This window comes from Lutjanus erythropterus, chromosome 13 (genome assembly GCF_056507025.1).
Source record: "Lutjanus erythropterus isolate fLutEry1 chromosome 13, fLutEry1.hap2, whole genome shotgun sequence".
Classification (NCBI taxonomy): Eukaryota; Metazoa; Chordata; class Actinopteri; order Lutjaniformes; family Lutjanidae; genus Lutjanus; species Lutjanus erythropterus.
In genome coordinates, this window is record NC_139329.1 from 6,741,808 (window position 1) to 6,759,407 (window position 17,600).

At 39.1% G+C, this 17,600-nt stretch overlaps 1 protein-coding gene across 1 annotated transcript in view; it reads right to left on the reverse strand.

Moving 5' to 3' along the window:
• Positions 1–17,600, reverse strand: part of LOC146316096 (putative E3 ubiquitin-protein ligase HERC4) — a 20,219-nt gene extending 2,619 nt beyond the window's left edge. The window contains exons 1-15 of the mRNA XM_084733805.1: positions 16,513–17,600; positions 16,282–16,402; positions 8,691–8,767; positions 7,580–7,801; positions 7,388–7,479; positions 6,070–6,200; positions 4,769–4,893; positions 3,340–3,416; positions 3,109–3,227; positions 2,899–2,958; positions 2,710–2,815; positions 2,396–2,585; positions 524–672; positions 297–410; positions 74–172 (exon numbers count right to left, since the gene is read on the reverse strand). Of these exons, the coding sequence (XP_084589931.1) occupies positions 74–172; positions 297–410; positions 524–672; positions 2,396–2,585; positions 2,710–2,815; positions 2,899–2,958; positions 3,109–3,227; positions 3,340–3,416; positions 4,769–4,893; positions 6,070–6,200; positions 7,388–7,479; positions 7,580–7,801; positions 8,691–8,767; positions 16,282–16,402; positions 16,513–16,729 (1,899 nt within the window). The 5' untranslated portion in view covers positions 16,730–17,600. The remainder of the gene's footprint in view (positions 1–73; positions 173–296; positions 411–523; positions 673–2,395; positions 2,586–2,709; positions 2,816–2,898; positions 2,959–3,108; positions 3,228–3,339; positions 3,417–4,768; positions 4,894–6,069; positions 6,201–7,387; positions 7,480–7,579; positions 7,802–8,690; positions 8,768–16,281; positions 16,403–16,512) is intronic.

Here is a 17,600-nt window from a genome sequence, read left to right on the forward strand (position 1 = left end):
GACTTATTGGAGATTCCCTGATGACCTTGACAACATTGTTGGTATGATTTAGTTCTCATGAGACTTACGTTACCTGAGTGCGTTCAACACTGATGTCAAAAGCCATTCTCTTTGATTTCAGGCCCATCACAAATGGGAAGTTGCAAAGGATAAGTGGCTGATCGTCTTTATCCTGAAAAAAGATCAGTACAGTATCAGTTAAATGACAGAAACAATGAGAGAGATAAGCAGGCAATGACTTGACTGCCATCCTGCTATTGGTTCAAAATAGTTGTTTGTATTTTTTTTTTTCTTACCACATTTTTCATTGAATGCCAAAGCCACAGATCCTCTTGAAGGAATGTTCGGTTAGCCTCCAAAAAAAAAGCTTTTTCTTGGATTTTCTGACATCCTGCAGTCCTGTTGTTGGCCTTTAGAACAGGTATATTTAGGTATTGTTAATTCAGCGAAAGACTGGTAGGGAATAAAAACCATCCTCCCATCATCCCCAAAAGTTGAGTATTTGGTGTGGTCTGATACTAGCCTTGTACATATACTGGAGGACTAGCAGCAGGTTTTTGACCCCAGAGTTGCGAGGATCAGGCTCAGAGGACAGGATGAGTGAGAGGGCCTCCCGCCACACCTTCACATGTCTGATCATGGTGGACCGTGACAGTGAAGACCACCAGTCCACTGAGGAAGACAACATGTAGATTTGCAGACATCAGTTTTATGCAACTTCTCACTTTACAAGAGTCAAGTCGAAGTTCACACAGATTAAAATAAACTCGTTCACATTCATAATGCACAGTTTTGAATTTTGAACTAAGTTCACGGTCCCAAAAAAGGAACTAGTCCAGGTTCATTTCCTCAATTTTCTCCTCCCACAAAGTAGTGGTGTGTAGTACAAACCACTCCTGAGTGTAAAAGTGTAATTTTGTTATACATGGCTGTGTTGTTTTGCACAATAATACAATTATACTATGAGATGTGACTTGAAAATTGCCAGTAATAGGTGTGTAAATCAAAGCCTGATTAACATATTGATTGACAGATTTTATTGACCCGATATTGGTTTATCACAGCAATATCTGCCTATATGAGTATCAGGATATATGTTGTCTGATATGCACCAATATGAAAACTTTTTATTCTCACAGCATAATGCACATTGTTTTAATTTGTTAGTTTTGGAGGCAGAATTGTATGCAGATCTGATCCTTTGTCTTAATGGAGGTTTAATATATTCTGCTGCATTTACGTTTGTGTCTCTCTCTTTTTTTCGATAGCTTTTAATAATTATTAAAAATGCTGGTGTAAGTTCACTGTTTCAGTGTCCTGTGTTAAACATATCTTTGTCACAACTGTTAACCACTTTTGAGAGACTATTGCAAAAATGTGTTTACATCCTCTCATATACTCATATTCTGTATATTACAACTATATTGTAGATGTTGTATCCTACATAAAGAATATTGGTGGATATACATGTGAAATGGCACTTTTTGGTATTTTTGGTATAGTGTTCTTGTATACTACTTGTATTATTTTTTATATTTGGTAAAGTATATCCTTGTCTGTAACGGTTGTATATTTTTTTATATATTAGTATAGTTTGTTCTTTATTCTATTCTCAGATATTCTATAGATAATTATCTTTAATATTTATAATGTATGCCAAGGATTTTCTTATATTGCATAATGTTGTGGTTTATTTTATTTTTCTCTTCTGGTGTTTACATGAATATTTACTATATACTTACTGTCCACATGCTATGTCTGATGACTTGCTTCTGTAAGAGTTTGGGATCAATAAAGTGCTATCTATCTACTCCATCTGATTTTTTTTTTCTATCTAATAGCGGTATTAGCATCTGCCCAAAGATCCTGTCTCAGTGGGGCCCCCATGTCAGTGTGTGACAGAAGCAGACCTCAACTGCTGCTGTTTAGGTGAACACAGCCCAGTTAAATATGATAGATATTCAATGACGCTGTGTGAACACGACACTTGCACACGTACAGGAACCAGTTGACACATGCTGGGTGCAGTGAAAATAGTGCAAAACTTAACGATGCTCACGTTCTTTAGGACTCTTCATATACTTTATTATTTGTAAAGTAAAAATAAAATATGAAAGTAATCAATATTCTTTAGGATTATAACAAATTGATCAAATTAAAGAACTAAATGTTAAAGAAGTCCACGACATTTGTTATGAATAATTATAATTAGTTAACAATTGAATTTTATAATAGATGAACAAGATTTATTTTGAAACTTTTCATTTTTACTGATGCGTCTGCCTCTCATATCCATTTTACATTGGTCTACTGACATCTATCTTTGATGTAAAGATTACTACATCATTACATGATCGTGATGAATGAGGTCTCATACAGTTATCTGTCACAGTACCTATGACCTGGAGGCTTTCAGCAGAGAGTCTTCGTATGGCAGCAGCAGCCATCTTTGCGAGCTCTGAGCTCCATCTGTGTCTCTGGATCACATGCAGGAGCTCATTGAGAAGAAGGAAGATCCTCAGCCCCTCCACTCCCACTGGTCTCTCATCAAGAGAGGGAAGCAGCTGCAGAACAGCAGCCTCAACCTGTTGAGACAATTTCCGTTAATAACTGAGCAGAGTATTACTAAAAGATACTGAAAGTAAACACTCTTGTTTGTTAATTACTGATCAGATACCAAACATTTATAGCCACATTCCAGTTTCATACCTCTGCCAAAACACCATCCTTCTCTGCCAGTTTCTTAAAAGCAAGTTGTGCAAGTGACAAGTTCAAACCAGAGTACTTTGGAGACGTCTGGAAGTGTTTATCTTTGCTATAAAGACAAAATGTACATGTAAACTTCATGTAATTTTCCAGGTACAAAGAAGTGAAGAACATGCACATGATGGTGTCTACCTTCTGTCGAGGAAACACCGATTCAAGCAGGATGCAGAGGAAAATATTCTGTGGATCTCCCTGTGAAGGTTTCATACGGTTAGTCAATAACACTGACAATACAGTGTTAATATACTGTTAATGGGTTTGGAGCAACATAACATGAAGCAGTGGACTTTTCAATAAATCAATCATATATTCAGAAAATATTAACTGCTGCATAATACTTACTGTTTGATCTTTTTCAGTGATTTTGAATCAAATGTAGAGGCCAATTTGTCAATCAGATCATCAACAGAGTCCTGTTTTACATTGCTGACACTCTCAGTGTTTGACGTCTCATGAACCTCCTGTGAAAGAGCAGGAAAGATTTAATGTTTGGTTTAGAGAAATAAATGGGGTAAAGTATTATTACAATTTTACTACTATTATAGTCTGTATTATATGCATTTGTGTTAGTACCTGAATAGACATGCAGGTTGCAAACGAACAGTTTTCTCCTGCAAAGATGTTTCTGATTACAAGGCCATTAGCGGAATCTGGAATAATGATAGAATAAAAGTTAGGCCTATCCTTGGCTTTCTCTGGAACTCAGGACTCCATCCAAACCATTGAACTGTCTCATACAAGTTAAGTCGAGTTACATTTTATTTATATGACCCAAAATTACAAATTAAAAATTTCATCAGGAGGCTTTAAAAACTGCACAGTGTACAACAGCCTCAGACGTGCAGTATGTGTAGGTATTCAGGGTAATACAGACAAGTGGTCTTAGATTTAGATTTTCATCCTCATCTGTTGCTTGTGGTGTACCACAGGGTTTTATTTTAGGCCCTATTTCATTTCAATTATGTATGCTGCCTCTGGACTTTCTGACAACATGTAGCTATACCACCACTTGTTAATCATGTGACTTTCTAAATTGTCATGAGACTGTCAATACAGTTTCAAAGTGGGAGGGGCTATTCCAGGAGCCCCTGGTTTCATTAGTTAAAGTCCCATTCATTTTTTCCACAGACAGTGTTACATGACTCACAGATGGGGCATTTCTACGGTTGGATCAGCAGTCAGCACTGAAGAAAGTTCTGGCTGGACACATTATCATTCATCTACAGGGTGAAAAAATACTCTGGCTTGTTTGTATTTCTTTACACCAATCAACATCGTCTTGGGCGGGGCAAAGCCGAAGACGCAACGACGGTGTCCTTGCAACATTGTGTACGGGGGGAACTTGTTTTGGTTTTGTATGTGCGTGCATTTGCATGTGGGGAGGTGAGCCCTGACATTAAAATGGCCAAATGCCCACAAAAGAAAAGCTAACAGCTTGTTTATGTTTGTACCGTTAGTGACCAGGTGGTAACCTGCAATTTGTAGCAATGGAATTTTCTAACTCAGCCAGACAACATGGTTTGTTGTTGCAATGGGGACATGGTGGGTGCTGCTTCAAACAAGCCACCAATGGCAGCAAGTCATCATCATTAAAACTCTCTGGTTTAATCATGAAGACAGATTGAATCCTCTACCGTTGCAATTCTCACCTCTGGCTTGTCCTTTATAGCAACATCACCCGTGACTAGCCAACGTGGCAAATTAATGGACAAAACATGATTTCACAAAGAGTTGAAACTGGTGGTGTTTGCATCATTTGCACATTTGGTGAAACTGTGGATATTATGTAAAGAAAACACTTCTAGAACCAGCATTTTTGCCTCTATCACCACTTTTAAATATCTTCTAGAAATGATGTTTATGAATATCATTACAAATTTGTTTTATTTTGACTGTCAGTTATTTTCCTATTTATTTTCATTTTAATTACTTGATTAATTGTATTTAAATACAATACACTTAAATAAATCATTCATTATTTTTTAAATGAATGTAGTTTTACCTGGTGGCAGTTGAACAGGTAGCGGCACAGATGGATGACTCTTCTCTCCATTTCCCCGCTGCCCTTTCTCATCGCACCCAAAAGAGTAGACCCTCTTGGACTTTGTTAACACTAATGTGTGATGTCTGTTTGAGAAAACAATATAGCACAATCAGTATTTTCATGGCAACCAAGATGCCTTTTCAGAGGTTTTGCAGACTGTAGCTAGTTTAACACTCTCTCTATTGTTGATGGAAAAGTGAATGATCAGGAAACGGGATGTGAAATGCACAGAAATGCAACAACCTGAGTCATATGTTAAAGGGCTAGTTCAGCCAAAAATGAACATTCAGTCATTATCTACTCACCCTTGTGCAGACTGAAGGTCAGGTTTAGCTTTTTAGTCAACAAAACAGTGCTGGAGTTTAACAGGAAAACAGCACTGCAAACAACTTAAAGACCCCTCCAGGGAAAATCATATTTTTTAAACCATGTTAACACGTCCATGTGGTGTTTTTCATGTGTTACAGGACATATCAAGAGCAAAACAAGCAGCACGCCATGTGTGAACATTTCTTGCAGAGCATTTTATAATGTTTAACACATGACTGGAGGTGGACTTTAAGTGAATGGTGCTCGCCTGATGTAACTGAAGCATGGATTACAGGCCCTGCATTTCACTTGTGCATACACCGTCACATCACACACACCCAATTCAGACGGTGTGCACACACGTGTGAACGTAGCTCCAAGCTAAGGACCTACAGTGAGGATTCAGGCTAAAAACATGGTGCAAATGACATCTTTCAAGCCAACTTGGCATGTTGGGGCTTTGGAAGACTTGAATTACACAAGACGAACAGTATGGAGACATTTTATGATTTTTTTTTTTGGTTGTTTTTATGTTTGAAAACTGGTCACCATTCATGTAAATTGTTTGGGAGATTCTGCAGTGCTGTTTTCTGTGAAAGTCCAGCAGTGTTTTTTGTGGACTTAAAAACTGAACCCAACCTTCGATCTGCATGAGGGTGAGTAAATAATGACACAAACAGGAAGAAGCAGTCACACACATTTTCTGTAACCCTCTGTGATATTCTCTAATAGAGGAGAACCCCTTTCAAAATGTTCAGGTATATAGCCTGACCTTCAATTACTTTAGCTTGACAAACTTGATCAGTGTTCTCTACAATCTCTAACCTAAGATAGTCCAGCAATCTTATGTAAAAGTATGTTTAAACTGCGGCATTTTTTAGCAAAAAACGTCACAATTAAAACATTAAAAAAACTCAAATTATGCTAGAAGGTGTAGAAATGTACTGTACCGTCCACATGCTATCTTGGTGACTTTTCCCCCCCAGAGCTCTGCAACAAGCCGAGGCCGTAGTTCATTGCTGAATGAGTTGTGTCCAAGCTGTCCATAGCGTCCAGAGCCAAATGTAAACACTGCACCATCCTAAGGAACCACACAACCAAGTCCCACTTACTGTTAATTCGTGCTTATTTACATATCTGTGGAATCTAAATGGTAAGTATGTTTTTTTTCTCTCACAAAAAACAGCATATCTTGCGTCTGCTCCCACATGTATATCTTATTCTCAGCATCAGTGTGCAGTAAATAATATTTAAATATTTATAACAAAGGTCTGTTTGACTCATGATAATCATATGGGATTACATTTAAGAATCCAGCCGTGCCCGTTGAATTTGCTTGTCAGTATTTTATGCTATTACATAACATCCAAGTTTGTCTGTTCTTTCTTCTGGTAGCTGGTCCAGCCCATGCATGCAAGTGAGTCCCTCCCTGTCAAACTGTTGACCCTCCACAGCGTGGAAAAACAGTGTGTATTTGCAGATTATTTTCACATGTAACTCAATGAAATTAAGGGTTTACTTTGACCAAAACAGAGCTGGTGATTGTTGGAACAGTGGAGAGGCTAACCAAGACGGTTTTGGTGAGTTTTTGTTTGTTTCTGTGAAGTCTGAATGAGGTGTGCTCTACGATTATTTGCAAGGTCAAATTTTTGTGAATGGAGTCTGGTGGCTTTGAGGAGAGTGATATAACAGCTGTTTCAGGTGAGGGGGAGGTGTGGCCACCAAGCCCATTTGTTTTGGTCTGAGATGCTAGTGCTTTATTGTGGCATCTAGTGACAGTGAGTGTTGTATTTAAAACCTTTAACAAATAAAAATACATCTTTTAAACTGATATCTATGTGTGGCAATAATTATTTGATTTGAGCAAGAATTTACAGCATAGATCATCATCATTCCAACATTTCAGTGTCATTTATAGAACTGTTTGCTTTTGTGCCTTTTCTTGTCCAGCAATAAAAAGTGGTAGGTTACAACTACGGCTGAACAATTAATTAAAATTTCATTCAAATCACAGGAAACACATTATTTATTAAAGTCAAAATGTGTGGCATAAGACATCTTTCTTTTTCGCACATATCCCTGCAAAAATGCTATGTATGCTATAACATTAAATATGTTTATCAGTGAAAATGAGAATAATGGAAAATGATCATTTACAAATCACACCGCAATCACAATATGAGTCAATATAATCACTATTAGATATTGTTTCAAAATCATTCAGCCCTAGTTACAACATGAGAGTGTGACCATCTTTCTTTGTCTTACTTTTGTCAAAATGGCGGTGTGGTCTTTTCCACAGGAAATGTGAACAGTTTTCTTCATGTTCAAGTACTGAACAGAAGTTGGTGTGTGTCTGTCTGCAGAGAAATTAAAACTAAGGGTTACACATAACAGAAAAAAGTATACATTTTAATAAATGTAAGGTTAAATTGCCTCTTTTTTTTTTTTTTTTTTTACCTGTCATGTCTCCCAGTCCGAGCTGTCCACAGTCGTTTCTGCCCCAGCTGAACACACCTCCAGAGACAGAGAGGGCGAAGCTCTGCTCTCCTCCTGCAGTGATCTGGACCAGGGGGATCGCTGACAGAGATCGCAGGTGTCGGGGTGAATTGGCTCCGAGCTTCCTCTTCCCCAGACCCAGCTGGCCTCTGGAGTCCTGGCCCCATGTAAACACCTGACCATCTGTAAGAAACCACCACGAGTTTTTCTAACACTTTCCAGACACCCTGACATGTTTGCCTTTTGCAAAACACATTGTAATCACTGTTTTTATCATAATTGTTATCTTGTACTTGGGCTTCGTCTCATAGATTGGACTTTGAGTAAAGTCTTAGCATCCTGTCGCATGTCTCAACACCAGCTGAGGCAACATTTAATAGAAAGGTTTAATAAATCTATACAGGGATTAACTGGAAGTTTGAGGGGACAGAGCTACTGCAAGACCACTATGCTACAATAAACTACACTAAATAGTATAAACAGCACCACCATGTGTCCACGCTATCCAAAGCTGGTCACATATGTGTTCATTTGGAAGTATATTAAGGCTTTTACTTAACACAGTGTCTTATGAACCACAACTTTTCATCCAATACAGGTTACTTCACCAGAAATCTAACTTTCTGTTAATTACTCAATCAAATATAATGATGTTCAAGATAATAAAAAAATCAGGTTCAAGCTAATAGCTGGAGATAATCAGACTACTTTAGTATATATAAACACAGTGCACATGCTGTCTTTAGCTTAGCATGGTCTTAGTATCTCAGTCTTTTTGTGTTTTGCAGCTTTTATGTACCGACCAGATCGATCTGCATTAAATCAGAACAAAACAGTTAAAGAGGTGGACAGAGTAGAAGTATATAAGATGGAGGACAATGAGGATAAAATGTACAGATTTCAGTTTACTGCCAATAACTCTTGTGTTTGGGATTGTTTTAGCACTTTCTGTAGTTGTGTTTGTGTCTAGATCTCTGACACAAGAGTGTCCATGACTGTGGTAGGAGTAACAGAGTCTTGATCTCAGCAATTAGCAATCTAAGCAGCACTTTACTGCACATTTTTACTGTACCTTTGGTCAGAGCAACTGAATGCTGGCTCCCACAAGCAACCTGAGACACTGGGATGTTACACAAAGCTTCTAGAGGCCTGAAACAACAGAAACCAGCACAGCATGAACACTTGTTCTGTAATTATCTGCTCGTTATCATAAATTCAAGTGCAGATTTACAGAAGACAAACAAAAGATAAACAAAAGCACCTTATAGAAAAACAGGTACAATTAATGATTAGTTGCATTATCAATTAGTCTGTAGACTATTTTCTTGATTTGCTCCATAAAATGTGAGGAAATGATGAAAAATGTTGATCACTGTTTCCAAAAACCCAAAATGACATCCTCAGATGTCTTGATTTATCGATAGTGGGAAGGATTTCAGTTTACTTTCACAACAGACCAGAGGTGGCAAAAGTACACACATTTACTCAAGCAAAAGTACAGATACACATAATGATTTTGAACAGTTTTTGTGGTTATTTATTAATTTTTCCGTGTTGAAAATAATGTGTGGGTCCATCTCAAGTCTCTTAAAATACATCCAAGTATACACTATACTTGAGTCTACGGCAAGTCATTTTAACTTTTAATTGCTAGGCTGGGTGTGTATTGCAGATATCCGTAATTCAATTCTTCCTATTCAAAAATAACATGTCAGATATCCACAGTCATTCTTACTAGGAGAAATGACGTCACTTTCCCCATTCATGTGTATGGGGTTCGTCATTACATTATATGAAAATGTTATTTTTGAATATGAAGAGTTGAATTACGGATATCTGCAATACAATATCCAGCCTAGCAATTAAATGTTAAAACGTCTTGCCATGTGCGTCCTTTCCCTGTGTCCACCTCCTCTATAGTCCATCCCACCGAGGAGTCATGCAGAGACGCGAGAAAAAAAAAGTGCGAGGGGAAAAGGACACGAGGAAATCTGTTTAAAGAGACATGAGACCTCGGCTCAATCCTAAACCGGCACCTACATACTCTCTTCCCCCTTACACCCCCCTGTACACCCTCTACCCCTTAAGGACAGAAACTCCATGTGATTTCTTTCCTGTGTGATGTAAATGATTAGAGAAGCTCTCATGCCAGATGCGCAATGGCACAGGATCAAGAAACACCACCATCCCTCCATCCGCTATTAATCATAAAGTTAAATTTTATTAACAGGCCGTCAGATCTGCGCATTTACTGAAAACTTAGTATCACAGATCTACAACATTATTTTTTAGCTGAATGGTGAATCAGGTCTGATTAGATGCAGCATCAAGTCAGTAAATGAGGGGGTGTGTCGGCCGGTCACAAGCGTCCTGTGAAGGCTGTTTTCGTGCGTCCTCGCTCATCGCTCCTGCTTGATTCCTCCTCGATCTTAAATCCTCGCTCTTAAAGTAAGAGACTTGAGACAGGCCAATGAGATGGGGGGCCAGAAGAACTTCCGGTTAGAGAGGAATGAGGAAATGAAACATGAGACTCGGGATGTGCCCACAACGCGCACAGATCCGCTCAGGACACACGACGAGCAGACGCGGTCGAAGATGGCAACTTCAGCGTTTTCCCCCGAAAAATCCCTCGACGTTACTCTTCAAAGCGATGAAGATGAGGAGTCAGAGGCAGACAGCTGTATCACAGATGAAGAGTGGAATTATCAAGAGGAAATGGCTTCATCAGACGAGTAAGTGCCCTATGTTTAGTTACAGTGTATGTGAAATGAAATGAATGAAGAAATGACGATATGTGCATGAGTAGTTTTCTACTTATATGTATATTTGATGCTTATTTGTGCAGATATTTAAAAGAAAAACCATGCACACGCTCAGGTAAAGTAGGTAACTGCAGGACACGGGGTGTTTTGCCATGTGGGGGTGGGGCAGGCTATTGTTCTGCGAGCTCAACATACAGAATATATAGAAAAGGTCTGCGTGTGCGAGGGATATGACGTGAATACAAATACTTACTGGTTTGATATGTAGTGGGTGCAATTTCCTATTTACTGCACACTCAGCACCCACCCTCCCTCTGCTCTGTATATACCTGCCTCTGCTATACTTATATGTTTTTTTAACCCCCCGCATTCTGCACAGTGTGACACCCCCTGTCCTGTAGACACTCAAGACTCTGTGAATTGCGCAAAATGGGAGGAAATCGATTTAGGGCCGAAAGTTTTATTTACAACCACAAACACACGAACACATTCTGTCTGCCTATGGATCTCCTCCCCTTTCATCACTATGGAAAGCACCGCACCATCAAAAGCGACTTAAACCTTTGGTGTTGGGCTGCAGGACGCACAGCAACGATGCTGTGCCACGTGATGAAATAGTTCATACTTGACAAAATCCGTTCTTTTATGTTGTTAAGAATCATCGCCAAAACCAAAGCCGTGATCAAACACACAGCAGTTGTTGCAGTGAGGCGTCTCTTCATAGAGTCGGTCTAACATTTGATTGTGTGCTCATTTATAGCTGAGTAACAGTCAGTGTAAACTTGTGTAAATTACCGTATTGGAGCCACAATATAAGCGGATGGGTATTTTATGATTTTATTGATACTGATATCGATACCAATACTTCTTATCGATACAGTCCATTCTTAATGTTTGTATATTTTGCACTGAATTTTGTGCAACTGCACACTTTTTGATGTGCATATTTATCTTGCATTCGCTTTGTTTGTTTGTTATGTGTACTGTTGTCATATTGTCTTGCCCCGTGTTTGAAATGTGCCATATAAATAAAGTTTGAGTTGAGATACTTATTGATACTGTTATCAATACCACTTAATTTGATGCAAAAATGACTGGAAGCTGTGGTGAGAAAAGAAACAGCAGCGTGCCACTAAAATAAGAATAGCTGATCTGGTCCACCTTAAATGTCAGGCCACCTTAAGTGAGCCTGAGCTGAAGCCGTTGCTTCCTCAGAGCTAAGGGTGAACCCCTCCAGCAGCATTCCAGAAAGGGCCACTCACAGGGATTGTGTAGAGTACAGAAATAAAACGCTGAATTCTGATTGTTTCTAAGCTCAAATCAACACCCCCACACCCCCACACAACCCTGTGACTGATCACTGCAACCCCCGATCCTGTCTGAATGTGGCCTTTAGAGTGAATTAACATCACATTAAGACTGATAGCAGTACCGTTTGTCCAGTAGTTCGGTACCAACCAATCAGGAACCGTCACAATTTAGTACTGGTCCTCAGTACCCATCCCTAGTCTGCAAACATCATAATGTAATTAAACAAACAGTCTCAAACCTCTGAATTTACACTTACTTTGCTATCAGGATTCCAGCAATCATGAGATAACATTAAATATTACATACACTTCATTTGATGATTTTTGGTGTGACTAAGGAGGTACTGGATCCAGTTAAATATGTGCCGGTTCCAGACTGGGACCAGGATCCAGCAGAGAATTAATCTCTGGAAAGGTGGAGTTAATGTTGGTATTTTAGATTAGCATTTAACCTGTGAAGTGAAAAGTGAAAATATCGCACTACATCATTAACTAAATTTTTTTTGATGGATTAAAAATATTCCTGCAAATGTATTTAAGGCCCAGTTCCTAAATTGTTTTATTAAAGGTTCTAATTATTCTATAAATGTTACTTTGACATTTGCAAGGAGTTTACCAACAAGCATCATAATGTATTGGACCACTGAATAAAATTGTTTCAAAAATGCCAGCCCTGTGATTTTTTTTTTCACAAATTGCACACTGATATTATATGATCTCATATTTTTTATTTGTTTGTTTTACAGTGATGAAGAATTTAGCCCATATGGTTCTCCTGAAGAAGCCAGCTCTTCAGAAGACGAGCTTACTTCAGGAGTGGCGTCAACTCCACGCAAGAGAGGACGTGGACGGCCAAGAGCACAATCTCGCAAACTATCACGCAGCAGCACGCAGTCAACACCTACCTCCCGTCGTGGACGCAGGTTATCAAGAAGCGGCCGCAGCAGATCCAGATCTCCACTTGGGCCACAGTCACCGTCATCAGCCTCAGCCACATCATGGAAAACGGAGAGAGATCTAGACACATGTCCATCACCACTAAAGTTCTACCCTGCAAGGACCCCTGGGCATCAGCTGAATTCAAGCAATTCATACTCACCACTGGACCTTTTCAAACTGTTTATCAGCAATAGCACAGCTCTAATCATTTGTGATCACACAAACAAACAAGCTGCCAAAAACATTGCAAATGGCAAAAAATATTCTTGGACGAAGCTCACCACCGAAGAGTTTTACAAGTACTTGGGGCTGAATTTCTTCTTTGCACTGGTGAAACTGAATGACATCAGGGAATACTGGACCAAGAACACAATTTTCAGCGTGCCGTTTCCAGCCAATGTCATGGCCCGAGACAGGTACAGGGTGATCTCTTGGAACATCCACATGAGTGACCCAGCCAAAGATGTTGAGAATGACAGAAAGAAGGGGACACCAGATTATGACCGCCTGTTTCGCCTGAAGCCCTTTATGGACACCATCAAAGATGCTTGCAGAGCATTTTATCACCCCAGGCAGAACCTCTCAGTTGATGAAAGGATGGTGGCAACAAAGGCCCATACTGGCATGACACAGCACATAAAAGCAAAGCCGATTAAATGGGGGTTCAAGCTCTTCGTTATGGCTGACAGCAGCAATGGCTACACTTTGGACTTCTCAGTATACACTGGAAAGTCAGAGTTTGCCAGAGGTGGCGGACTTGCATACGATGCTGTCATGTCTCTGATGAAGGCCAAATACCTGGGCAGTGGCTTTCATCTGTTTGTGGATAACTTTTATACCAGTCCAAAACTTTTCAAGGACCTGTTAAGCATGAAAATTGGAGCATGTGGGACATACAGAGCCCGCAAAGATGCAAATATGCTAACGAAAAGGGACCCCAGAGGCTCCATCAGGTGGTTCCGTGATGGCCCAATTGTTTTTGTGAAGTGGCTGGACTCACGCGAGGTTGCTATCTGCTCGACAATCCACCCGGCATACTCAGGAGCCACCGTAAACAGGAGAGTCAAGGAACAGGATGGGAACTGGACTCTCAAGCCCATTCCATGCCCAACACCTATCATGGAATACAACAAGTACATGGGAGGTGTTGACTTGAGTGACCAGCTGATCCAGTACTACTCCGTACACCACAAGAGCATGCGCTGGTACCGGACGTTGTTCCTCCATTTCTTGGACATTGCAGCCACAAACAGCTACCTCCTTCACAAGGAGCTGTGCCGAGAGAAAAAGGAGGAGTCGATGACCCACAGAGGCTTCATTCAGGAGCTGGTCGCCCAGCTGTGTGGCGTCAGAGTTGCGGTCCCTTCTGCCAGGGCGCGCTGTGACCACGTGCCCGTGCCAATCGTTCCAAATGCTGATCCGAGCAAGGGGACCTCATATGGGCGCAAGAGCTGCATACACTGCAGACAGACGAGAAAGTTCAAACAGTGTACACCCTGGAAGTGTAAGGAGTGTGACGTGAGCCTGTGTCTCATTGCAGACAGGAACTGTTTTGAGGCATGGCACGCGTAACTTGAAGAAAGTGAAGGACTTGTAAAAATGTGAATAGTCTTTGCTGTGTATTGACTTGACTGTTTTGTTTTGTTCTCCCTGATTGCTAAAGCTTGACAAACAACATTCAAATGCATAAAATCTTTAATCTTCCAATAGTTTCTCTATGTGTTTTGAATAAAGTTCTGTGAGATTCAATTTCTGCTGTTTTTTTTTTTGTCTGTATGGTCATGTAACTATTTATACTTTGATGTGATATCACTGCAGCTTACACATTCTGATAGCCCACGCTGTCCTGGAAAAAAAAGATGTTTAGATTAGGGATGATCCTGGCGACTAATTTCCCTGTTGATTAAATGCAAATTAAAATTTTGACTAAAAACATCAACATATATCACTACTTAGTAACTTCTCATTAACTTCTTAGTATTACATATCACTTTATTTTTATGGACACAAAAATAGTAAGTAATCAATAGGTAATGTGGAACTACTCGGTAAGTACTGAGTAATATGTATCACTTTACTTTGGGGGGTGGGGGGGCACAAAAAGAATAAGTAATGTTTAAGTAATTAGTAATTAATGAGTCGTTAGTAGTTTTGTGTCCTTCACAACCAGTTCAGGGTTAATCAGGAAGTATTCATAATCAGTATGATCAATTCACAGATATTCATGAACTTTAACCCAATGACTCATTACTATTGGATCTCCCACTCTGTTTTATATAAGCTCACCATTATCTTTTAGAGTCCGCCATTAAAAATGATTAAGGAAGTGTTTCATCAGTTATCAAGTCATTCCTGAATTATTCCACACTCCGTTCTTTAGCCAAAAAAACAAAACAAAACAAAAAAAAAAAAGATTTGGGGTTACTCATTACATAATGGTTAACTACTACCTAGTTCCTCATTCATGCATCACTATTTTTTCATTAACTATTCATTAACCAACTATTAGCAAGTCTGAAAAAGCTAACAGTAACGAATGGTTAACTACATGTTAGTTCCTCATTTGGTCTTCATTTGTTCCCTACTAACTACTCAGTTTTTGTGTAACTCAATTAAAGGTGTTACCATTTTTTCTATGTGTTATTGTCCCATCCATTTATGTTGAAATCAGTCTTGAGTTGGGAAGGCAGCGCACGATGATGCAAAATAAAAATAATCAATAATGCCATTTAAATGCAGAAAAGTGCATAAAGTAATAAGCCTGATTCGAAAATGTAAGGAGTATAACGTACATATTGTAAATGACCTCATTTCATTATAGTTAAAGTAGTTGGGAGTCTTATTTTGAAGTGTATTGTTGGGTTCTTGTTGTCATTTCCGGTGAAAGGGGAAGTTTTACTTTGAAGGGTCGCTGAATGCACGTAGCAATACGGCAGTAAGAAAGACGGTAAATAGTGGAGAGAAACAAGTATGGGAAGAAACATACAACGAGAGTGAGCTGTTAAAATGAGATTAGCTCCAGTCGAGAGTGGCAACACGGTAGGTTAATTACTTTTATTTGTGTCTAAAAATTCTAAGTTTAATCTATGAATTCATGACTTTATATTGTTGAAGGAGTATTGTATTATCTGTTAAGCAAGCTAATGTGCTTTTGTCTTGTGCTTATTTTCTGTTCAGCTCTCAGGTCTATGAAGCAAATTCACTATTACAAGACACTAGACCATCAGTCCTGGCTAAAACTCATTTCGACTGGTACGCTACACAGATATCTGTCTTAAAATGTAAGGAGTAAAAGTAAAAAAAAAAAAAAAAAAGAAGAAGAAAAAGAAAGAAGAAGTTAAAATAAAGTTAAAAAAAAAATGAAATAATGAAGTCTTTGTATTACTACTTCCCACATCTGTAGAGGACTAAAGAAATCAGAAAATCTTCACATTTGAGAAGCTGAAATCGGAAACTTTTGATATTTTTAAATTTTAAATTACTTAAAACTATGAATCAATCATTAAAATATATGGTAATTAATTTAATAGTTGACTAATCTATCAATTAACTAATATTTGCAGCTCTAATGTCACACAAACATTTCAGTGATGCACTCAGTTGCAACAGAGAAACTTGAGTCACATAAAGTTTAAACTTTGTTCCTCCTGACCTGGGATTGAAAGGAGTGCGAGTTGTGTCCACACAAAGAACGTCTCCACTCTCAGACAGCAGCGTGACAGTATCATCACAGCAGCTCACAGCCTGGATCCTCTGTGGACATTTCACATACTCTGGAAGACCACAGACACAGAGACACAATGAAGCAAAAGAGAACTGCCTTCATCCAGATGTTTTTAGGAGAGAAATGCAGTGCACATGTTCCATAAAGGCTGACACTCACTCTGTTTTCCTCTGGCTCTTCTACCGTCTTTGCTCTCATTTATGCGGATGATGAACGCGTCTCCGCTGCTTTTGATGAAGGCGAGCGCCCCACGGCCTGCTGACAGGTCCGTGATGTGAAAACTGACGTTCAAAAAGTGAACTCCATCAGCTGTTGAGACATCCGAAGCATTTTTCAGGCGAAAGCCCTGCCGACAGTCCTCTCCCCATGAAAACATGTTGGTGAAGTGACTCTGAAACACAGAGAGCTCATTTATATGACTCAGCTGTCAGTCGGAAACGAAACCTGCACTGGAAAACAAAACTGACTCAGCATTATAAAGTTGATGAAACGAAAATAACTGGTCCACTGAGTCAGAGGGAGGTGGAGCTTTATGACAGGGGTGAAAAGAAAAACAAAAGTGAAACTGGAGATAACAGTTGTTTTTGCATTACTACAGCAGTGTTTAGACTGTGCCGGATAATTTAATATGCAAATAATTATACAGAAGAGGAAAAAAGTGTCAGTTCTGGATATGTTAAATGAAAAGCTCACATACTAAGTATGTATTAATGACAATTGTAGCACTGTAAATCTTGTCTATCAGGAAAAAAAAGGTTCTTACGTTTATTACTTTCTTTTATGAGGCACTGAGTGGGGTAGACTGGGGACGGTAGCTGCAGGGGCCAGTTGCAACAAGTGTTATTATTCCAGTCAGAAACATGCTGTAGTTGTGACACATGCTCAGTTAGACCCTCTTCAAACCAGGAAGATAGATGCAACATTTTCTGCTGCATTTATAAAATAAAAAATAGCTGTATTTATACCTTTTGTATAAATTAATCAAAACTACTAAGGTTGAATCACTGTTGAAGCTATCAGCTGAGCTAAGATTCAGAGGGAAACCTTTCTGCTTCGTTCGTTTGCGTTTCCGTCCAACACTTACTTTAAGAAGTAAATTTTTTTTGTAAGATGCTTTATGCAAATCAATGTTTGCATTACAGGTACTATTTTTCATAAATGTTCTGTATTGGTGGCTTATATTTTTAATAGGTATTTAAATCATATGATAGTTTTGCGCTCTGTAAATACTGTGATTCATCTTTATT